Source organism: Sardina pilchardus, chromosome 22, assembly GCF_963854185.1.
Source record: "Sardina pilchardus chromosome 22, fSarPil1.1, whole genome shotgun sequence".
NCBI classification, from domain to species: domain Eukaryota; kingdom Metazoa; phylum Chordata; class Actinopteri; order Clupeiformes; family Clupeidae; genus Sardina; species Sardina pilchardus.
The window spans coordinates 18,532,948-18,556,294 of NC_085015.1; the positions used below are offsets into that span (position 1 = coordinate 18,532,948).

The 23,347-nt window shown below is 47.8% G+C and overlaps 1 protein-coding gene across 1 annotated transcript in view; it reads right to left on the minus strand.

Moving 5' to 3' along the window:
- Positions 1-21,765, minus strand: part of LOC134070625 (uncharacterized) — a 34,704-nt gene extending 12,939 nt beyond the window's left edge. The window contains exons 1-55 of the mRNA XM_062527018.1: positions 21,711-21,765; positions 21,311-21,331; positions 20,308-20,470; positions 19,338-19,606; positions 18,854-18,999; positions 18,360-18,651; positions 18,088-18,250; positions 17,706-17,974; positions 17,381-17,526; positions 16,971-17,262; positions 16,689-16,851; positions 16,307-16,575; positions 15,977-16,122; positions 15,567-15,858; positions 15,285-15,447; positions 14,903-15,171; positions 14,573-14,718; positions 14,163-14,454; positions 13,881-14,043; positions 13,499-13,767; positions 13,169-13,314; positions 12,759-13,050; positions 12,477-12,639; positions 12,095-12,363; positions 11,765-11,910; positions 11,355-11,646; positions 11,073-11,235; positions 10,691-10,959; positions 10,361-10,506; positions 9,951-10,242; positions 9,669-9,831; positions 9,287-9,555; positions 8,957-9,102; positions 8,547-8,838; positions 8,265-8,427; positions 7,883-8,151; positions 7,553-7,698; positions 5,969-6,260; positions 5,687-5,849; positions 5,305-5,573; positions 4,975-5,120; positions 4,565-4,856; positions 4,283-4,475; positions 3,901-4,169; positions 3,571-3,716; positions 3,161-3,452; positions 2,879-3,071; positions 2,497-2,765; positions 2,167-2,312; positions 1,757-2,048; positions 1,475-1,667; positions 1,093-1,361; positions 763-908; positions 353-644; positions 71-263 (exon numbers count right to left, since the gene is read on the minus strand). Of these exons, the coding sequence (XP_062383002.1) occupies positions 71-263; positions 353-644; positions 763-908; positions 1,093-1,361; positions 1,475-1,667; positions 1,757-2,048; positions 2,167-2,312; positions 2,497-2,765; positions 2,879-3,071; positions 3,161-3,452; positions 3,571-3,716; positions 3,901-4,169; positions 4,283-4,475; positions 4,565-4,856; positions 4,975-5,120; positions 5,305-5,573; positions 5,687-5,849; positions 5,969-6,260; positions 7,553-7,698; positions 7,883-8,151; positions 8,265-8,427; positions 8,547-8,838; positions 8,957-9,102; positions 9,287-9,555; positions 9,669-9,831; positions 9,951-10,242; positions 10,361-10,506; positions 10,691-10,959; positions 11,073-11,235; positions 11,355-11,646; positions 11,765-11,910; positions 12,095-12,363; positions 12,477-12,639; positions 12,759-13,050; positions 13,169-13,314; positions 13,499-13,767; positions 13,881-14,043; positions 14,163-14,454; positions 14,573-14,718; positions 14,903-15,171; positions 15,285-15,447; positions 15,567-15,858; positions 15,977-16,122; positions 16,307-16,575; positions 16,689-16,851; positions 16,971-17,262; positions 17,381-17,526; positions 17,706-17,974; positions 18,088-18,250; positions 18,360-18,651; positions 18,854-18,999; positions 19,338-19,606; positions 20,308-20,470; positions 21,311-21,331; positions 21,711-21,765 (11,669 nt within the window). The remainder of the gene's footprint in view (positions 1-70; positions 264-352; positions 645-762; positions 909-1,092; positions 1,362-1,474; positions 1,668-1,756; positions 2,049-2,166; positions 2,313-2,496; positions 2,766-2,878; positions 3,072-3,160; positions 3,453-3,570; positions 3,717-3,900; positions 4,170-4,282; positions 4,476-4,564; positions 4,857-4,974; positions 5,121-5,304; positions 5,574-5,686; positions 5,850-5,968; positions 6,261-7,552; positions 7,699-7,882; positions 8,152-8,264; positions 8,428-8,546; positions 8,839-8,956; positions 9,103-9,286; positions 9,556-9,668; positions 9,832-9,950; positions 10,243-10,360; positions 10,507-10,690; positions 10,960-11,072; positions 11,236-11,354; positions 11,647-11,764; positions 11,911-12,094; positions 12,364-12,476; positions 12,640-12,758; positions 13,051-13,168; positions 13,315-13,498; positions 13,768-13,880; positions 14,044-14,162; positions 14,455-14,572; positions 14,719-14,902; positions 15,172-15,284; positions 15,448-15,566; positions 15,859-15,976; positions 16,123-16,306; positions 16,576-16,688; positions 16,852-16,970; positions 17,263-17,380; positions 17,527-17,705; positions 17,975-18,087; positions 18,251-18,359; positions 18,652-18,853; positions 19,000-19,337; positions 19,607-20,307; positions 20,471-21,310; positions 21,332-21,710) is intronic.
- Positions 21,766-23,347: the final 1,582 nt, after the last annotated feature.

The following is a 23,347-nucleotide window of genomic DNA, read 5'->3' on the forward strand; positions in this document are numbered from 1 at the left end:
GGTGTGCACAAGCTGCAACTTTCTTTTTGTAAATTAGTTACAGAACTCCTTGAGTGCAAGCCTTACTCACTTGGAAAAGCAATGAGCAGCAGATAAAACCCACTCCTTGTTGATCAGTGAAGCTCCACAGAAGTGGCTTCCAAACCTGTGCAGACTGGCCTGCCAGGGCCAGCCGCCTGCAGGGGCGTCTTCTCCTCCGACTATCCTGGGGTTGAGTGGGGTCGTGCCACACACTGACAAAAAACAACAACACACCTGAGATGCTGCAGCAGGCAACGCAAATCTGAAAACAACAGCGCCCCTTCCCGAAGGACGAGACGACAAAGAACAGGTCCGCCGGAATTCCGCTCACCTTCAGCGGAAACGCTGTCTGTGGGAGCTGGTGTTGGCTCATCTGGCGAAGGTCCTGGTGCCGGAAGTCCAGGGCAGGTGTAGCTGCTGTCAGCGTCGGCTCCCGTAGCGGAGAAGGTGACGAAGCCTGGCGGGTCGATCTTGACCTCGGAGCTGATCCAGGACTGGTAACGGGACACTCTTGCATAAACGCCGGGGAGTTCAGGTCGAGCACAGCCAAACCCAAAACTGACGATTCCAGACTGGATCCACTGCGTTTCCTGTTTGGTCACCATTGGACCTCCTGAGTCACCCTGCAAGCATATTGTGGCAAGAAACATCATTCGTTCCCTCATCCGAACAGGTTTGGCGCAATCCATATCTAGAATCTCATGACAACTGAATGCGTGCTGATCTACAGTATTACAATACCTGACATGAGTCCTTTCCTCCAGCGAGTAGACCAGCACAGATCATGTTCTCTGTGACCGTTCCAACTCCGTTCAGGCAGTTGCACTGTCTGTTGCCCACCACTGGAATCTCAATTTCCTGTAGGGTCCCTGGGGATGGGAGAGCAACTAGAGAGGAGGAGGAGAATGCGCAAAAATTATATTTATTTGAAATACCAAACCACGTGTGAAACTTTCATGTGATTGATAGCTTAACATCTCTTTTGCTGTTGTTTTAAGGTATCATCCTCAGCTATGGCATTGAAATATGAGTCAACATGAAATTGCCCTCTGAGCTTTTGAGAGGACTTACCACCTTCTCCAATGGTGCCCCATCCAGTTATCCAGCTGTCTATGCCATTGTTGAACACACTGTCACCTGCTGCCAGGCAAACCGGTCTGATGAAGTCAGTAAATGCAACGGGAGAACTCAGTCTTATCAGAGCAATGTCGTTGTTAACGGTGTCGCTGTCATAATTGGGATGCACGAGGATTCTGTCCGCGCTTCGGGAAACTTCGTTGGGATTGCTGCTTTCCTGGGTCTGCCGACCCAAGTACACAGTCAGCCCGCTTGGATTGGCGCTGAAAAAGACGTTGGCAGCCGAATTAGTTTCAATGGATGGGCGGTGTGCACAAGCTGCAACTTTCTTTTTGTAAATTAGTTACAGAACTCCTTGAGTGCAAGCCTTACTCACTTGGAAAAGCAATGAGCAGCAGATAAAACCCACTCCTTGTTGATCAGTGAAGCTCCACAGAAGTGGCTTCCAAACCTGTGCAGACTGGCCTGCCAGGGCCAGCCGCCTGCAGGGGCGTCTTCTCCTCCGACTATCCTGGGGTTGAGTGGGGTCGTGCCACACACTGACAAAAAACAACAACACACCTGAGATGCTGCAGCAGGCAACGCAAATCTGAAAACAACAGCGCCCCTTCCCGAAGGACGAGACGACAAAGAACAGGTCCGCCGGAATTCCGCTCACCTTCAGCGGAAACGCTGTCTGTGGGAGCTGGTGTTGGCTCATCTGGCGAAGGTCCTGGTGCCGGAAGTCCAGGGCAGGTGTAGCTGCTGTCAGCGTCGGCTCCCGTAGCGGAGAAGGTGACGAAGCCTGGCGGGTCGATCTTGACCTCGGAGCTGATCCAGGACTGGTAACGGGACACTCTTGCATAAACGCCGGGGAGTTCAGGTCGAGCACAGCCAAACCCAAAACTGACGATTCCAGACTGGATCCACTGCGTTTCCTGTTTGGTCACCATTGGACCTCCTGAGTCACCCTGCAAGCATATTGTGGCAAGAAACATCATTCGTTCCCTCATCCGAGCAGGTTTGGCGCAATCCATATCTAGAATCTCATGACAACTGAATGCGTGCTGATCTACAGTATTACAATACCTGACATGAGTCCTTTCCTCCATCGAGTAGACCAGCACAGATCATGTTCTCTGTGACCGTTCCAACTCCGTTCAGGCAGTTGCACTGTCTGTTGCCCACCACTGGAATCTCAATTTCCTGTAGGGTCCCTGGGGATGGGAGAGCAACTAGAGAGGAGGAGGAGAATGCGCAAAAATTATATTTATTTGAAATACCAAACCACGTGTGAAACTTTCATGTGATTGATAGCTTAACATCTCTTTTGCTGTTGTTTTAAGGTATCATCCTCAGCTATGGCATTGAAATATGAGTCAACATGAAATTGCCCTCTGAGCTTTTGAGAGGACTTACCACCTTCTCCAATGGTGCCCCATCCAGTTATCCAGCTGTCTATGCCATTGTTGAACACACTGTCACCTGCTGCCAGGCAAACCGGTCTGATGAAGTCAGTAAATGCAACGGGAGAACTCAGTCTTATCAGAGCAATGTCGTTGTTAACGGTGTCGCTGTCATAATTGGGATGCACGAGGATTCTGTCCGCGCTTCGGGAAACTTCGTTGGGATTGCTGCTTTCCTGGGTCTGCCGACCCAAGTACACAGTCAGCCCGCTTGGATTGGCGCTGAAAAAGACGTTGGCAGCCGAATTAGTTTCAATGGATGGGCGGTGTGCACAAGCTGCAACTTTCTTTTTGTAAATTAGTTACAGAACTCCTTGAGTGCAAGCCTTACTCACTTGGAAAAGCAATGAGCAGCAGATAAAACCCACTCCTTGTTGATCAGTGAAGCTCCACAGAAGTGGCTTCCAAACCTGTGCAGACTGGCCTGCCAGGGCCAGCCGCCTGCAGGGGCGTCTTCTCCTCCGACTATCCTGGGGTTGAGTGGGGTCGTGCCACACACTGACAAAAAACAACAACACACCTGAGATGCTGCAGCAGGCAACGCAAATCTGAAAACAACAGCGCCCCTTCCCGAAGGACGAGACGACAAAGAACAGGTCCGCCGGAATTCCGCTCACCTTCAGCGGAAACGCTGTCTGTGGGAGCTGGTGTTGGCTCATCTGGCGAAGGTCCTGGTGCCGGAAGTCCAGGGCAGGTGTAGCTGCTGTCAGCGTCGGCTCCCGTAGCGGAGAAGGTGACGAAGCCTGGCGGGTCGATCTTGACCTCGGAGCTGATCCAGGACTGGTAACGGGACACTCTTGCATAAACGCCGGGGAGTTCAGGTCGAGCACAGCCAAACCCAAAACTGACGATTCCAGACTGGATCCACTGCGTTTCCTGTTTGGTCACCATTGGACCTCCTGAGTCACCCTGCAAGCATATTGTGGCAAGAAACATCATTCGTTCCCTCATCCGAACAGGTTTGGCGCAATCCATATCTAGAATCTCATGACAACTGAATGCGTGCTGATCTACAGTATTACAATACCTGACATGAGTCCTTTCCTCCAGCGAGTAGACCAGCACAGATCATGTTCTCTGTGACCGTTCCAACTCCGTTCAGGCAGTTGCACTGTCTGTTGCCCACCACTGGAATCTCAATTTCCTGTAGGGTCCCTGGGGATGGGAGAGCAACTAGAGAGGAGGAGGAGAATGCGCAAAAATTATATTTATTTGAAATACCAAACCACGTGTGAAACTTTCATGTGATTGATAGCTTAACATCTCTTTTGCTGTTGTTTTAAGGTATCATCCTCAGCTATGGCATTGAAATATGAGTCAACATGAAATTGCCCTCTGAGCTTTTGAGAGGACTTACCACCTTCTCCAATGGTGCCCCATCCAGTTATCCAGCTGTCTATGCCATTGTTGAACACACTGTCACCTGCTGCCAGGCAAACCGGTCTGATGAAGTCAGTAAATGCAACGGGAGAACTCAGTCTTATCAGAGCAATGTCGTTGTTAACGGTGTCGCTGTCATAATTGGGATGCACGAGGATTCTGTCCGCGCTTCGGGAAACTTCGTTGGGATTGCTGCTTTCCTGGGTCTGCCGACCCAAGTACACAGTCAGCCCGCTTGGATTGGCGCTGAAAAAGACGTTGGCAGCCGAATTAGTTTCAATGGATGGGCGGTGTGCACAAGCTGCAACTTTCTTTTTGTAAATTAGTTACAGAACTCCTTGAGTGCAAGCCTTACTCACTTGGAAAAGCAATGAGCAGCAGATAAAACCCACTCCTTGTTGATCAGTGAAGCTCCACAGAAGTGGCTTCCAAACCTGTGCAGACTGGCCTGCCAGGGCCAGCCGCCTGCAGGGGCGTCTTCTCCTCCGACTATCCTGGGGTTGAGTGGGGTCGTGCCACACACTGACAAAAAACAACAACACACCTGAGATGCTGCAGCAGGCAACGCAAATCTGAAAACAACAGCGCCCCTTCCCGAAGGACGAGACGACAAAGAACAGGTCCGCCGGAATTCCGCTCACCTTCAGCGGAAACGCTGTCTGTGGGAGCTGGTGTTGGCTCATCTGGCGAAGGTCCTGGTGCCGGAAGTCCAGGGCAGGTGTAGCTGCTGTCAGCGTCGGCTCCCGTAGCGGAGAAGGTGACGAAGCCTGGCGGGTCGATCTTGACCTCGGAGCTGATCCAGGACTGGTAACGGGACACTCTTGCATAAACGCCGGGGAGTTCAGGTCGAGCACAGCCAAACCCAAAACTGACGATTCCAGACTGGATCCACTGCGTTTCCTGTTTGGTCACCATTGGACCTCCTGAGTCACCCTGCAAGCATATTGTGGCAAGAAACATCATTCGTTCCCTCATCCGAACAGGTTTGGCGCAATCCATATCTAGAATCTCATGACAACTGAATGCGTGCTGATCTACAGTATTACAATACCTGACATGAGTCCTTTCCTCCAGCGAGTAGACCAGCACAGATCATGTTCTCTGTGACCGTTCCAACTCCGTTCAGGCAGTTGCACTGTCTGTTGCCCACCACTGGAATCTCAATTTCCTGTAGGGTCCCTGGGGATGGGAGAGCAACTAGAGAGGAGGAGGAGAATGCGCAAAAATTATATTTATTTGAAATACCAAACCACGTGTGAAACTTTCATGTGATTGATAGCTTAACATCTCTTTTGCTGTTGTTTTAAGGTATCATCCTCAGCTATGGCATTGAAATATGAGTCAACATGAAATTGCCCTCTGAGCTTTTGAGAGGACTTACCACCTTCTCCAATGGTGCCCCATCCAGTTATCCAGCTGTCTATGCCATTGTTGAACACACTGTCACCTGCTGCCAGGCAAACCGGTCTGATGAAGTCAGTAAATGCAACGGGAGAACTCAGTCTTATCAGAGCAATGTCGTTGTTAACGGTGTCGCTGTCATAATTGGGATGCACGAGGATTCTGTCCGCGCTTCGGGAAACTTCGTTGGGATTGCTGCTTTCCTGGGTCTGCCGACCCAAGTACACAGTCAGCCCGCTTGGATTGGCGCTGAAAAAGACGTTGGCAGCCGAATTAGTTTCAATGGATGGGCGGTGTGCACAAGCTGCAACTTTCTTTTTGTAAATTAGTTACAGAACTCCTTGAGTGCAAGCCTTACTCACTTGGAAAAGCAATGAGCAGCAGATAAAACCCACTCCTTGTTGATCAGTGAAGCTCCACAGAAGTGGCTTCCAAACCTGTGCAGACTGGCCTGCCAGGGCCAGCCGCCTGCAGGGGCGTCTTCTCCTCCGACTATCCTGGGGTTGAGTGGGGTCGTGCCACACACTGAGAAAAAACAACAACACACCTGAGATGCGGCAGCAGGCAACGCAAATCTGAAAACAACAGCGCCCCTTCCCGAAGGACGAGATGACAAAGAACAGGTCCGCCGGAATTCCGCTCACCTTCAGCGGAAACGCTGTCTGTGGGAGCTGGTGTTGGCTCATCTGGCGAAGGTCCTGGTGCCGGAAGTCCAGGGCAGGTGTAGCTGCTGTCAGCGTCGGCTCCCGTAGCGGAGAAGGTGACGAAGCCTGGCGGGTCGATCTTGACCTCGGAGCTGATCCAGGACTGGTAACGGGACACTCTTGCATAAACGCCGGGGAGTTCAGGTCGAGCACAGCCAAACCCAAAACTGACGATTCCAGACTGGATCCACTGCGTTTCCTGTTTGGTCACCATTGGACCTCCTGAGTCACCCTGCAAGCATATTGTGGCAAGAAACATCATTCGTTCCCTCATCCGAACAGGTTTGGCGCAATCCATATCTAGAATATCATGACAACTGAATCAGTGATGCGCGGGCTGATCCAAATCGAGCGGGCGACCGCGGTCACCCGCGGTCACCCGCGGTTATGGGTCAAGAAAAAATATTTTTAATGATATGCGGGTCATGTTTGGTCGGGTCGGTAAAAAAAATAAATTGTCATTTATATCGTACATAATTGTCTTTAGAAGAAAAAGACATAAGTTGCAGCATTCCCACTGAAACGCGATTCTATCCCCCACATTTTGTCACGAACATGTATAAATGCACTTGTTGTTTCTGCGTAGACAGACCCTCGGCTACACTTGACATGCAGTTGTGTTCTGTTCTCAGAGCATATGCTTTCTCTGTCTATGATCTGCAGCTTTTATCTCGAACTGCTGGCCTCTACAGAAAGTGGCAGAATCGTCTACTGAGCAGCGAAGTTGCCGATGCAATGCGTGTTTCTCAAGTCTGATCATTTCCAGCAAGATCGAATGGTATTATGGAAAGAAAAATAAACTAAAAGTTTCCCAAATCAGGAAATATTTCTTAATTTAATGTCATCAAGGCATATAGCCTACAATTGGTATGAGCATGCAATATGTGCGTCCTTGCGCAACTTATAGGCCTAGTGGCTCGTTGGAAAGCCCCACGTCTGCTCTTCCCCACGTCGTGCAATAAAGGTTTCATCTCGCTGCAATTTATAATCGCGGAGCAATGGACTTTTGGTCCATTGATGAAGACGTTAATAAAGAGTTTCTTAATAATATTCTATGCCTGCATTTCATGCTTGGGAGAGCTTCAAGGCATTCATGTGAGGAACGGCTGAAACAGAATTTGTATAGGAAAATCCTAGGCTAATTATGTTCAATGTTGAGTCAAACAGCCACATTTTTGGATGAATGCTGACACGGAACAAAAAAAAGGTAGACTAAATGCATGTTTCCCAAATTCTGAGCAATTATAGGCTATATATAATTAGGCAATATAGGCTATATTATTGTTTTACATGCATATGAGATACCAATTTTGCATAGCTCAATGACGCTACGACTAAGTTAGACAGGCTACTTTTTACAATAAGCGGGTCGGGAAGCGGGTCGGGTCCTGTATTTCAATATTTTTTTTTTGCGGTCCGAGTTGCGGTCGGGTTAGTTGTAAACGGCGGGGCGGGGCGGGGCGTTCAGACACGTACCCGCGCATCACTGAACTGAATGCGTGCTGATCTACAGTATTACAATACCTGACATGAGTCCTTTCCTCCAGCGAGTAGACCAGCACAGATCATGTTCTCTGTGACCGTTCCAACTCCGTTCAGGCAGTTGCACTGTCTGTTGCCCACCACTGGAATCTCAATTTCCTGTAGGGTCCCTGGGGATGGGAGAGCAACTAGAGAGGAGGAGGAGAATGCGCAAAAATTATATTTATTTGAAATACCAAACCACGTGTGAAACTTTCATGTGATTGATAGCTTAACATCTCTTTTGCTGTTGTTTTAAGGTATCATCCTCAGCTATGGCATTGAAATATGAGTCAACATGAAATTGCCCTCTGAGCTTTTGAGAGGACTTACCACCTTCTCCAATGGTGCCCCATCCAGTTATCCAGCTGTCTATGCCATTGTTGAACACACTGTCACCTGCTGCCAGGCAAACCGGTCTGATGAAGTCAGTAAATGCAACGGGAGAACTCAGTCTTATCAGAGCAATGTCGTTGTTAACGGTGTCGCTGTCATAATTGGGATGCACGAGGATTCTGTCCGCGCTTCGGGAAACTTCGTTGGGATTGCTGCTTTCCTGGGTCTGCCGACCCAAGTACACAGTCAGCCCGCTTGGATTGGCGCTGAAAAAGACGTTGGCAGCCGAATTAGTTTCAATGGATGGGCGGTGTGCACAAGCTGCAACTTTCTTTTTGTAAATTAGTTACAGAACTCCTTGAGTGCAAGCCTTACTCACTTGGAAAAGCAATGAGCAGCAGATAAAACCCACTCCTTGTTGATCAGTGAAGCTCCACAGAAGTGGCTTCCAAACCTGTGCAGACTGGCCTGCCAGGGCCAGCCGCCTGCAGGGGCGTCTTCTCCTCCGACTATCCTGGGGTTGAGTGGGGTCGTGCCACACACTGAGAAAAAACAACAACACACCTGAGATGCGGCAGCAGGCAACGCAAATCTGAAAACAACAGCGCCCCTTCCCGAAGGACGAGACGACAAAGAACAGGTCCGCCGGAATTCCGCTCACCTTCAGCGGAAACGCTGTCTGTGGGAGCTGGTGTTGGCTCATCTGGCGAAGGTCCTGGTGCCGGAAGTCCAGGGCAGGTGTAGCTGCTGTCAGCGTCGGCTCCCGTAGCGGAGAAGGTGACGAAGCCTGGCGGGTCGATCTTGACCTCGGAGCTGATCCAGGACTGGTAACGGGACACTCTTGCATAAACGCCGGGGAGTTCAGGTCGAGCACAGCCAAACCCAAAACTGACGATTCCAGACTGGATCCACTGCGTTTCCTGTTTGGTCACCATTGGACCTCCTGAGTCACCCTGCAAGCATATTGTGGCAAGAAACATCATTCGTTCCCTCATCCGAACAGGTTTGGCGCAATCCATATCTAGAATATCATGACAACTGAATGCGTGCTGATCTACAGTATTACAATACCTGACATGAGTCCTTTCCTCCAGCGAGTAGACCAGCACAGATCATGTTCTCTGTGACCGTTCCAACTCCGTTCAGGCAGTTGCACTGTCTGTTGCCCACCACTGGAATCTCAATTTCCTGTAGGGTCCCTGGGGATGGGAGAGCAACTAGAGAGGAGGAGGAGAATGCGCAAAAATTATATTTATTTGAAATACCAAACCACGTGTGAAACTTTCATGTGATTGATAGCTTAACATCTCTTTTGCTGTTGTTTTAAGGTATCATCCTCAGCTATGGCATTGAAATATGAGTCAACATGAAATTGCCCTCTGAGCTTTTGAGAGGACTTACCACCTTCTCCAATGGTGCCCCATCCAGTTATCCAGCTGTCTATGCCATTGTTGAACACACTGTCACCTGCTGCCAGGCAAACCGGTCTGATGAAGTCAGTAAATGCAACGGGAGAACTCAGTCTTATCAGAGCAATGTCGTTGTTAACGGTGTCGCTGTCATAATTGGGATGCACGAGGATTCTGTCCGCGCTTCGGGAAACTTCGTTGGGATTGCTGCTTTCCTGGGTCTGCCGACCCAAGTACACAGTCAGCCCGCTTGGATTGGCGCTGAAAAAGACGTTGGCAGCCGAATTAGTTTCAATGGATGGGCGGTGTGCACAAGCTGCAACTTTCTTTTTGTAAATTAGTTACAGAACTCCTTGAGTGCAAGCCTTACTCACTTGGAAAAGCAATGAGCAGCAGATAAAACCCACTCCTTGTTGATCAGTGAAGCTCCACAGAAGTGGCTTCCAAACCTGTGCAGACTGGCCTGCCAGGGCCAGCCGCCTGCAGGGGCGTCTTCTCCTCCGACTATCCTGGGGTTGAGTGGGGTCGTGCCACACACTGAGAAAAAACAACAACACACCTGAGATGCTGCAGCAGGCAACGCAAATCTGAAAACAACAGCGCCCCTTCCCGAAGGACGAGACGACAAAGAACAGGTCCGCCGGAATTCCGCTCACCTTCAGCGGAAACGCTGTCTGTGGGAGCTGGTGTTGGCTCATCTGGCGAAGGTCCTGGTGCCGGAAGTCCAGGGCAGGTGTAGCTGCTGTCAGCGTCGGCTCCCGTAGCGGAGAAGGTGACGAAGCCTGGCGGGTCGATCTTGACCTCGGAGCTGATCCAGGACTGGTAACGGGACACTCTTGCATAAACGCCGGGGAGTTCAGGTCGAGCACAGCCAAACCCAAAACTGACGATTCCAGACTGGATCCACTGCGTTTCCTGTTTGGTCACCATTGGACCTCCTGAGTCACCCTGCAAGCATATTGTGGCAAGAAACATCATTCGTTCCCTCATCCGAACAGGTTTGGCGCAATCCATATCTAGAATATCATGACAACAGAATGCGTGCTGATCTACAGTATTACAATACCTGACATGAGTCCTTTCCTCCAGCGAGTAGACCAGCACAGATCATGTTCTCTGTGACCGTTCCAACTCCGTTCAGGCAGTTGCACTGTCTGTTGCCCACCACTGGAATCTCAATTTCCTGTAGGGTCCCTGGGGATGGGAGAGCAACTAGAGAGGAGGAGGAGAATGCGCAAAAATTATATTTATTTGAAATACCAAACCACGTGTGAAACTTTCATGTGATTGATAGCTTAACATCTCTTTTGCTGTTGTTTTAAGGTATCATCCTCAGCTATGGCATTGAAATATGAGTCAACATGAAATTGCCCTCTGAGCTTTTGAGAGGACTTACCACCTTCTCCAATGGTGCCCCATCCAGTTATCCAGCTGTCTATGCCATTGTTGAACACACTGTCACCTGCTGCCAGGCAAACCGGTCTGATGAAGTCAGTAAATGCAACGGGAGAACTCAGTCTTATCAGAGCAATGTCGTTGTTAACGGTGTCGCTGTCATAATTGGGATGCACGAGGATTCTGTCCGCGCTTCGGGAAACTTCGTTGGGATTGCTGCTTTCCTGGGTCTGCCGACCCAAGTACACAGTCAGCCCGCTTGGATTGGCGCTGAAAAAGACGTTGGCAGCCGAATTAGTTTCAATGGATGGGCGGTGTGCACAAGCTGCAACTTTCTTTTTGTAAATTAGTTACAGAACTCCTTGAGTGCAAGCCTTACTCACTTGGAAAAGCAATGAGCAGCAGATAAAACCCACTCCTTGTTGATCAGTGAAGCTCCACAGAAGTGGCTTCCAAACCTGTGCAGACTGGCCTGCCAGGGCCAGCCGCCTGCAGGGGCGTCTTCTCCTCCGACTATCCTGGGGTTGAGTGGGGTCGTGCCACACACTGAGAAAACACAACAACACACCTGAGATGCTGCAGCAGGCAACGCAAATCTGAAAACAACAGCGCCCCTTCCCGAAGGACGAGACGACAAAGAACAGGTCCGCCGGAATTCCGCTCACCTTCAGCGGAAACGCTGTCTGTGGGAGCTGGTGTTGGCTCATCTGGCGAAGGTCCTGGTGCCGGAAGTCCAGGGCAGGTGTAGCTGCTGTCAGCGTCGGCTCCCGTAGCGGAGAAGGTGACGAAGCCTGGCGGGTCGATCTTGACCTCGGAGCTGATCCAGGACTGGTAACGGGACACTCTTGCATAAACGCCGGGGAGTTCAGGTCGAGCACAGCCAAACCCAAAACTGACGATTCCAGACTGGATCCACTGCGTTTCCTGTTTGGTCACCATTGGACCTCCTGAGTCACCCTGCAAGCATATTGTGGCAAGAAACATCATTCGTTCCCTCATCCGAACAGGTTTGGCGCAATCCATATCTAGAATATCATGACAACTGAATGCGTGCTGATCTACAGTATTACAATACCTGACAGGAGTCCTTTCCTCCAGCGAGTAGACCAGCACAGATCATGTTCTCTGTGACCGTTCCAACTCCGTTCAGGCAGTTGCACTGTCTGTTGCCCACCACTGGAATCTCAATTTCCTGTAGGGTCCCTGGGGATGGGAGAGCAACTAGAGAGGAGGAGGAGAATGCGCAAACATTATATTTATTTGAAATACCAAACCACGTGTGAAACTTTCATGTGATTGATAGCTTAACATCTCTTTTGCTGTTGTTTTAAGGTATCATCCTCAGCTATGGCATTGAAATATGAGTCAACATGAAATTGCCCTCTGAGCTTTTGAGAGGACTTACCACCTTCTCCAATGGTGCCCCATCCAGTTATCCAGCTGTCTATGCCATTGTTGAACACACTGTCACCTGCTGCCAGGCAAACCGGTCTGATGAAGTCAGTAAATGCAACGGGAGAACTCAGTCTTATCAGAGCAATGTCGTTGTTAACGGTGTCGCTGTCATAATTGGGATGCACGAGGATTCTGTCCGCGCTTCGGGAAACTTCGTTGGGATTGCTGCTTTCCTGGGTCTGCCGACCCAAGTACACAGTCAGCCCGCTTGGATTGGCGCTGAAAAAGACGTTGGCAGCCGAATTAGTTTCAATGGATGGGCGGTGTGCACAAGCTGCAACTTTCTTTTTGTAAATTAGTTACAGAACTCCTTGAGTGCAAGCCTTACTCACTTGGAAAAGCAATGAGCAGCAGATAAAACCCACTCCTTGTTGATCAGTGAAGCTCCACAGAAGTGGCTTCCAAACCTGTGCAGACTGGCCTGCCAGGGCCAGCCGCCTGCAGGGGCGTCTTCTCCTCCGACTATCCTGGGGTTGAGTGGGGTCGTGCCACACACTGAGAAAACACAACAACACACCTGAGATGCTGCAGCAGGCAACGCAAATCTGAAAACAACAGCGCCCCTTCCCGAAGGACGAGACGACAAAGAACAGGTCCGCCGGAATTCCGCTCACCTTCAGCGGAAACGCTGTCTGTGGGAGCTGGTGTTGGCTCATCTGGCGAAGGTCCTGGTGCCGGAAGTCCAGGGCAGGTGTAGCTGCTGTCAGCGTCGGCTCCCATAGCGGAGAAGGTGACGAAGCCTGGCGGGTCGATCTTGACCTCGGAGCTGATCCAGGACTGGTAACGGGACACTCTTGCATAAACACCGGGGAGTTCAGGTCGAGCACAGCCAAACCCAAAACTGACGATTCCAGACTGGATCCACTGCGTTTCCTGTTTGGTCACCATTGGACCTCCTGAGTCACCCTGCAAGCATATTGTGGCAAGAAACATCATTCGTTCCCTCATCCGAACAGGTTTGGCGCAATCCATATCTAGAATATCATGACAACTGAATGCGTGCTGATCTACAGTATTACAATACCTGACAGGAGTCCTTTCCTCCAGCGAGTAGACCAGCACAGATCATGTTCTCTGTGACCGTTCCAACTCCGTTCAGGCAGTTGCACTGTCTGTTGCCCACCACTGGAATCTCAATTTCCTGTAGGGTCCCTGGGGATGGGAGAGCAACTAGAGAGGAGGAGGAGAATGCGCAAACATTATATTTATTTGAAATACCAAACCACGTGTGAAACTTTCATGTGATTGATAGCTTAACATCTCTTTTGCTGTTGTTTTAAGGTATCATCCTCAGCTATGGCATTGAAATATGAGTCAACATGAAATTGCCCTCTGAGCTTTTGAGAGGACTTACCACCTTCTCCAATGGTGCCCCATCCAGTTATCCAGCTGTCTATGCCATTGTTGAACACACTGTCACCTGCTGCCAGGCAAACCGGTCTGATGAAGTCAGTAAATGCAACGGGAGAACTCAGTCTTATCAGAGCAATGTCGTTGTTAACGGTGTCGCTGTCATAATTGGGATGCACGAGGATTCTGTCCGCGCTTCGGGAAACTTCGTTGGGATTGCTGCTTTCCTGGGTCTGCCGACCCAAGTACACAGTCAGCCCGCTTGGATTGGCGCTGAAAAAGACGTTGGCAGCCGAATTAGTTTCAATGGATGGGCGGTGTGCACAAGCTGCAACTTTCTTTTTGTAAATTAGTTACAGAACTCCTTGAGTGCAAGCCTTACTCACTTGGAAAAGCAATGAGCAGCAGATAAAACCCACTCCTTGTTGATCAGTGAAGCTCCACAGAAGTGGCTTCCAAACCTGTGCAGACTGGCCTGCCAGGGCCAGCCGCCTGCAGGGGCGTCTTCTCCTCCGACTATCCTGGGGTTGAGTGGGGTCGTGCCACACACTGAGAAAACACAACAACACACCTGAGATGCTGCAGCAGGCAACGCAAATCTGAAAACAACAGCGCCCCTTCCCGAAGGACGAGACGACAAAGAACAGGTCCGCCGGAATTCCGCTCACCTTCAGCGGAAACGCTGTCTGTGGGAGCTGGTGTTGGCTCATCTGGCGAAGGTCCTGGTGCCGGAAGTCCAGGGCAGGTGTAGCTGCTGTCAGCGTCGGCTCCCGTAGCGGAGAAGGTGACGAAGCCTGGCGGGTCGATCTTGACCTCGGAGCTGATCCAGGACTGGTAACGGGACACTCTTGCATAAACGCCGGGGAGTTCAGGTCGAGCACAGCCAAACCCAAAACTGACGATTCCAGACTGGATCCACTGCGTTTCCTGTTTGGTCACCATTGGACCTCCTGAGTCACCCTGCAAGCATATTGTGGCAAGAAACATCATTCGTTCCCTCATCCGAACAGGTTTGGCGCAATCCATATCTAGAATATCATGACAACTGAATGCGTGCTGATCTACAGTATTACAATACCTGACATGAGTCCTTTCCTCCAGCGAGTAGACCAGCACAGATCATGTTCTCTGTGACCGTTCCAACTCCGTTCAGGCAGTTGCACTGTCTGTTGCCCACCACTGGAATCTCAATTTCCTGTAGGGTCCCTGGGGATGGGAGAGCAACTAGAGAGGAGGAGGAGAATGCGCAAACATTATATTTATTTGAAATACCAAACCACGTGTGAAACTTTCATGTGATTGATAGCTTAACATCTCTTTTGCTGTTGTTTTAAGGTATCATCCTCAGCTATGGCATTGAAATATGAGTCAACATGAAATTGCCCTCTGAGCTTTTGAGAGGACTTACCACCTTCTCCAATGGTGCCCCATCCAGTTATCCAGCTGTCTATGCCATTGTTGAACACACTGTCACCTGCTGCCAGGCAAACCGGTCTGATGAAGTCAGTAAATGCAACGGGAGAACTCAGTCTTATCAGAGCAATGTCGTTGTTAACGGTGTCGCTGTCATAATTGGGATGCACGAGGATTCTGTCCGCGCTTCGGGAAACTTCGTTGGGATTGCTGCTTTCCTGGGTCTGCCGACCCAAGTACACAGTCAGCCCGCTTGGATTGGCGCTGAAAAAGACGTTGGCAGCCGAATTAGTTTCAATGGATGGGCGGTGTGCACAAGCTGCAACTTTCTTTTTGTAAATTAGTTACAGAACTCCTTGAGTGCAAGCCTTACTCACTTGGAAAAGCAATGAGCAGCAGATAAAACCCACTCCTTGTTGATCAGTGAAGCTCCACAGAAGTGGCTTCCAAACCTGTGCAGACTGGCCTGCCAGGGCCAGCCGCCTGCAGGGGCGTCTTCTCCTCCGACTATCCTGGGGTTGAGTGGGGTCGTGCCACACACTGAGAAAAAACAACAACACACCTGAGATGCTGCAGCAGGCAACGCAAATCTGAAAACAACAGCGCCCCTTCCCGAAGGACGAGACGACAAAGAACAGGTCCGCCGGAATTCCGCTCACCTTCAGCGGAAACGCTGTCTGTGGGAGCTGGTGTTGGCTCATCTGGCGAAGGTCCTGGTGCCGGAAGTCCAGGGCAGGTGTAGCTGCTGTCAGCGTCGGCTCCCGTAGCGGAGAAGGTGACGAAGCCTGGCGGGTCGATCTTGACCTCGGAGCTGATCCAGGACTGGTAACGGGACACTCTTGCATAAACGCCGGGGAGTTCAGGTCGAGCACAGCCAAACCCAAAACTGACGATTCCAGACTGGATCCACTGCGTTTCCTGTTTGGTCACCATTGGACCTCCTGAGTCACCCTGCAAGCATATTGTGGCAAGAAACATCATTCGTTCCCTCATCCGAACAGGTTTGGCGCAATCCATATCTAGAATATCATGACAACTGAATGCGTGCTGATCTACAGTATTACAATACCTGACATGAGTCCTTTCCTCCAGCGAGTAGACCAGCACAGATCATGTTCTCTGTGACCGTTCCAACTCCGTTCAGGCAGTTGCACTGTCTGTTGCCCACCACTGGAATCTCAATTTCCTGTAGGGTCCCTGGGGATGGGAGAGCAACTAGAGAGGAGGAGGAGAATGCGCAAACATTATATTTATTTGAAATACCAAACCACGTGTGAAACTTTCATGTGATTGATAGCTTAACATCTCTTTTGCTGTTGTTTTAAGGTATCATCCTCAGCTATGGCATTGAAATATGAGTCAACATGAAATTGCCCTCTGAGCTTTTGAGAGGACTTACCACCTTCTCCAATGGTGCCCCATCCAGTTATCCAGCTGTCTATGCCATTGTTGAACACACTGTCACCTGCTGCCAGGCAAACCGGTCTGATGAAGTCAGTAAATGCAACGGGAGAACTCAGTCTTATCAGAGCAATGTCGTTGTTAACGGTGTCGCTGTCATAATTGGGATGCACGAGGATTCTGTCCGCGCTTCGGGAAACTTCGTTGGGATTGCTGCTTTCCTGGGTCTGCCGACCCAAGTACACAGTCAGCCCGCTTGGATTGGCGCTGAAAAAGACGTTGGCAGCCGAATTAGTTTCAATGGATGGGCGGTGTGCACAAGCTGCAACTTTCTTTTTGTAAATTAGTTACAGAACTCCTTGAGTGCAAGCCTTACTCACTTGGAAAAGCAATGAGCAGCAGATAAAACCCACTCCTTGTTGATCAGTGAAGCTCCACAGAAGTGGCTTCCAAACCTGTGCAGACTGGCCTGCCAGGGCCAGCCGCCTGCAGGGGCGTCTTCTCCTCCGACTATCCTGGGGTTGAGTGGGGTCGTGCCACACACTGAGAAAAAACAACAACACACCTGAGATGCTGCAGCAGGCAACGCAAATCTGAAAACAACAGCGCCCCTTCCCGAAGGACGAGACGACAAAGAACAGGTCCGCCGGAATTCCGCTCACCTTCAGCGGAAACGCTGTCTGTGGGAGCTGGTGTTGGCTCATCTGGCGAAGGTCCTGGTGCCGGAAGTCCAGGGCAGGTGTAGCTGCTGTCAGCGTCGGCTCCCGTAGCGGAGAAGGTGACGAAGCCTGGCGGGTCGATCTTGACCTCGGAGCTGATCCAGGACTGGTAACGGGACACTCTTGCATAAACGCCGGGGAGTTCAGGTCGAGCACAGCCAAACCCAAAACTGACGATTCCAGACTGGATCCACTGCGTTTCCTGTTTGGTCACCATTGGACCTCCTGAGTCACCCTGCAAGCATATTGTGGCAAGAAACATCATTCGTTCCCTCATCCGAACAGGTTTGGCGCAATCCATATCTAGAATATCATGACAACTGAATGCGTGCTGATCTACAGTATTACAATACCTGACATGAGTCCTTTCCTCCAGCGAGTAGACCAGCACAGATCATGTTCTCTGTGACCGTTCCAACTCCGTTCAGGCAGTTGCACTGTCTGTTGCCCACCACTGGAATCTCAATTTCCTGTAGGGTCCCTGGGGATGGGAGAGCAACTAGAGAGGAGGAGGAGAATGCGCAAAAATTATATTTATTTGAAATACCAAACCACGTGTGAAACTTTCATGTGATTGATAGCTTAACATCTCTTTTGCTGTTGTTTTAAGGTATCATCCTATGGCATTGAAATATGAGTCAACATGAAATTGCCCTCTGAGCTTTTGAGAGGACTTACCACCTTCTCCAATGGTGCCCCATCCAGTTATCCAGCTGTCTATGCCATCGTTGAACACACTGTCACCTGCTGCCAGGCAAACCGGTCTGATGAAGTCAGTAAATGCAACGGGAGAACTCAGTCTTATCAGAGCAATGTCGTTGTTAACGGTGTCGCTGTCATAATTGGGATGCACGAGGATTCTGTCCGCGCTTCGGGAAACTTCGTTGGGATTGCTGCTTTCCTGGGTCTGCCGACCCAAGTACACAGTCAGCCCGCTTGGATTGGCGCTGAAAAAGACGTTGGCAGCCGAATTAGTTTCAATGGATGGGCGGTGTGCACAAGCTGCAACTTTCTTTTTGTAAATTAGTTACAGAACTCCTTGAGTGCAAGCTTTACTCACTTGGAAAAGCAATGAGCAGCAGATAAAACCCACTCCTTGTTGATCAGTGAAGCTCCACAGAAGTGGCTTCCAAACCTGTGCAGACTGGCCTGCCAGGGCCAGCCGCCTGCAGGGGCGTCTTCTCCTCCGACTATCCTGGGGTTGAGTGGGGTCGTGCCACACACTGAGAAAAAACAACAACACACCTGAGATGCTGCAGCAGGCAACGCAAATCTGGAAACAAAAGTGCCATTTCCGAAGGACGAGACGACCAATGCCGGACATCCACTCACCATCAGCAGAAACGCTGGCTCTAGGAGCTGGTGTTGTCAGTTCTGAAGAACGTTCGGGAGGCGCAAGTCCAGGACAGTTGTAACTACTATCCGTATCAATTCCCAAAGAGGTGAATGTGATGAAGCCTGGTGGGTCACTTCTAACCTTTGATCTAATCCAGCCCTGATAACGTGATACCCTTGTGTAGACACCAGGGAGTTCGGGTCGAGCGCAACCAAAGCCAAAGCTCACGATTCCAGATTGGACCCACACAGAGTTGTGAATGCTTACCATTGGACCTCCTGAGTCTCCCTGAAAACACATTTGTATAGTGGATAACATTTTTTATACAGTTACCCTAGATTTTCTACTCTAAGCTAACAAGTGACACAATCAGCAGTCATGGTCATAATGCTTCCTTTTACCAACATCTCAAGTTAGTAAACTGGACTTTAGACTGAAACTGATAAAAACTGATTTGAATCAATATCATTAGAGCTGACATTTATCTCACCTGACATGAGTCCTTTCCTCCTGCGAGTAGACCAGCACAGATCATGTTCGGTGTGACTGTTCCAACGCCGTTCAGGCAGTTGCACTGTCTGTTGCCCACTACTGGAACCTCAACTTCCTGCAGCACCTGTGGGAATGGGAGGGGAACTAATACAGAAGGGATAGACAGAATGAATAAAATGGCCGACCAAATCTACAGTACAGTACAGTTTTCACTCTGAATAATAAAGCTGCTAATCTGAACTCCATCATCACAAAATCAATGCAAAACCTTCATGTTATTTCATGAGCAATACCTTGGTTCTGCAATAACCTCTTGTCTTTACCCTCAAAACCTCTCTACCCATGGTTGAAAGAGATACACACATGCAGAGAGAGAAAGAAGACCAGCAGAGAGAGAGAAGAAATGAGAGAAAACTGGACAAAATTGCTATCTATTAAACACCTGACTAATTATCACACCACTGCCCGGTGTTGGGACTCACCTCCCTCGCCAACAGTTCCCCACCCAGTGACCCAGCTGTCCACGCCACTGTCGAACACACTCGGTATGGCGGCCAGACAAACTGGTCTGACAAAGTCAGTGAATGTAACTGGGGACCTGAGTCTCAGCAGGGCAATGTCATGGTTGTTCGTTCTTTGGTTGTATCGAGGATGCAAGATGATTCTAGCCACTCTTCGGGACACCTCATTAGGGTTTCTGGTCTGCTGAGCTTGACGGCCAAGGTAAACAACCAGGCCTCTAGGTGTTGTTCTAAAAGCATGTGGATACCAGAGGTTGGGTATTAGGGCAACACAAAACAAGACAGCATAGTTCTGGAGGTAGTTGACATTAGCAGGCATAACAGATAATAAAGATTAGCAAACAAGCTTCATGCAATAGGAAAAGGGAGTTTATTGTTCCGTTCTTTAAGCAAAGAACTGTAACAATATCTCGTTATATATCTATAACTTCATATTAACTTATTAAAATTGCACAAGTGTCTTTATTTCTGTATTTCATTTTACACTTTTTATTCATTCTCTCGTATCTGTCTTTATTGATTGTATCATATTTTAGTTTACTTTTAGTTTATTTTTTTAGAAAGGACTGGATCCCTGAGTACTTTTATATATCATTGTTTTAGCTGCCTGTGTGAGTATCAAGGCAAAATCAAATTTACAACTAAAGTAACTTGAACTTAAAAACGTTACATTACCTGTTTGCATAGTTTATTTCCCTTGCTCTGCCTGAGTTATGCTGAGTTAAGCTTGCTTCTCCAATGTCCTGCCTGATCAATTCCCTATTTGAAGTCTCAATATTTCAATGACTTTTTTTCTAAGTAAAATTGACTTCACTTTCATTACTTTAATTCTGTTCATCACACATTTGGTGCTGATACACCTTCATTACACACACATTCATGGAGTTGATTGTAAGTTCACTTACTCTATCTACTATAATTTCCATCTTACCTCGAAAAGCAATGGGCAGCACTCATGATCCACTCTTTGTTAATGAGAGACCCCCCACAGAAATGTCTGCCAAATCGGTGCAGGCTGGCCTGCCAGGGCCAGCTTCCTGTTGGGGCATCTTCTCCTCCAACTATCCTGGTTGTGACTGCAACTCGGCCACACACTGACCAATGGGAGAAAGTTCAAATGTGTTGCAAAAACATCCCATGATCTTGTGCCATTCCCACATGAACTTATTTGTAAATAGGGAGGATTTAGCAGGGTTTTTTTTTTTTTGTGATTGTATTGTAAGCATTGAGTGTCTTTGCTATTCATTTTCTAGCTTACTACGACAGAGTGTAACAAGGCAAGAATCAAGTTGTAAAAGCTATCCGGTGAAGACAATCTCATTCAACTGTGCCGGGATGGATATGGCTCTTTGATCACAGACATTTTTTTCAACCACACACATCATCTTTGAGGCTACACCTTTGAGGCTACATAACCTGACGGAACATTTGCTGGGTCAAACTCATTTCAAGAGTGTCCCAGCCTAAAGCAAAACTTGAATACATGAACTTTGAATAGGAGATCAGATTTAGATAAAAATTTTGATAGTCCTACATCAACAGTCATCACAATACTCTTCACCGTATACCTAGAAATTGGCATGGTTTTATTTCATTTAACCTAATGGCTGGTTTGATTTGCACTGAGAGATGATCTTATGGAAAGTACCCTATGCTAATCTCTAGGTGGTGAAGGGTGTGTGATGATGTGGGGCTATTTTAATTTAAGGCCAATGGAACTTTATTAGGATTCATAGTACACTGGATTCATCATGAAATGTCCCTCTGTGGGAATTTAACATATGGGTGTGCTTAATGCCCCCTGTATTTTAAGGAGGTACATTTATCTATTTATGATACATTATTAATTGACATAAATTACTAATTATCCACTGGCATTGTGATAGAGAAATATGATTTAATCTAAACACAATTATGAGAGAGAACAAACTTACCATCTAACTGACTGTATGATCCTAGAGGAAGAAAAAATGTAATACGATGACTCAAAATCTTTGTGATAGCTAAATGACTAATTTATCATAACGTTATACAATACTCCTTTACCCCCAGGAATCTTCTCAAAACAAAAGAAATAGCTTAGTGTAATAACAGAACGTCGCCCATTAAACCCCTGTTAGTTGTCACCCATTAAATTAACTTCATAACTGATGAACATCTTATGTTCATCTTATCTCAAACTTCAGTGCTGTAGCCAACACACAATATTGTGTTCAGAGGCAACAAGTTGTGAAGCAACAGAGTGTGTCAGTTGTTATCAAGCAGGTGTATAGTACAATATTCAAGCCAGTGTATATGATAATCTCCAAATGTAAACAAGACATAAAAACTTACCCTGAACTGAAAAACTTATGCTCATGAGCAAACCAAGCCAAACGGATGAGGCCATTATACCTCACCTTTAACTAAAACATCATTGTCTCTTGCGTTATATATACCTTGCTGTCACCTTAACTCCTCCTCTTAGACTTGTCTGTCACACATTCTCACATAATCGCTCCTTTCCATTCATCTCGGACCTCAGTATAGACCTCTTTTTTTTCTTAGGCACTTCCTTGTACACCTTGTCCTTGTCTACTGAATCATTTGTTCTGTGGTGGCACTAGCAAATATATATTTCCAAGTGACGTTGAGTTTTTTTTTTCTCAAACTACCAGATATTTAATCAAACACTCAAACAGCAAATTCCTCTCAAGCTTTTTCCTCTTCAAGGTTTCTATGGGTACAGCTTTATGTTTGATTTTACATTCTTATTCAGCCTCTCACGCCCACTGTGGTTCTCTGATGAGCATCTGCTATGTCTGCCGTCTATCAACACTAAAAGATCACAGTCAAGACTCTATGGGGCAATTGCTCTGTCGCTAGTTTGGAGTTTAACACGGTTTTAAACTCCAACTCCCAACTCCAATTCCAGTTTAAAACCATGTTAAACTCCAAACTAGCGACAGAGCAATTGCCCCCATATGATTTACCTATGATTTACCTATATTGCCTATTTCAAGACTCGATGATGTTTACCATGTATCTCACTAATGGAATTGTACAGAGTTGTATGTTTGTATGTTTATGACTATTGCTATTGCTTTGTTGTTGTTATTCTGTTGTAATTTATTATTATTATTATTATTATTTAGCCCATACAAATTCGCTTTAACTGTTAGTAAATTGCTAAGAAGTATAAACATTAACATAGTGTGATACAGCCTCACAATATGATTTTCTGAAAACAGGAAGTTCACTTTGGCCTTACAAGAAACACATCACTGATTTGCTCACTGACCAAACATATTTTTTTGGTGTGCGTTTGCACCTCTTTTTCAAACATATGTTTGTACCTTGTAGCTATACAAGCCAAAGGTAAGAACTCTCTTGACTGCAACGTCATCAAACAAATCTTACAGTATGAGTCTTATTTAAGTTTATGATCAGTGAACAAGAAAATATATTTGGAAATAATCTCAATTACATCTCATGTACAGTACCCTGTGAATTTGCAAAGTACTATTTTGGTAGCTGCATTTGCTGCAACGTCCAGTGTAGTTTGTTAAGCTATGTAATGCCTTTATAGCTTCCCCAATGCTGAGTAGTCATGAAAAAGGGTTTTGTTGTTGTTTTGCCCACAAAGGTTGCTTTGTTGGATATTTTGTTTTTTATGGTAAATCAGTGTTGTTTATTGATCGCTGTGGGAAATGGCCTACAATGCCAATAACACTAGGAATTTAACACATTTCCTGTGTGTAGGTCTGAAAATGTCAAGGTTTTAGTAAAGTAAGTTACATGTCTCCAGCCTGAAGTTAATTAGTAATGATGAAGTTCACTGTTGTGCTCTGTTTAATGTGAAGTTGAAGTGTTGTGGTACTGCTAGTATGCAGATGAAAACAGTGTGTTGTGCCTTTAGACTTTGTGTGTCTGCCATTATATAAACGCCACTGACAGACATGCTAATTTAACAATAGTGCATTAACTGACAA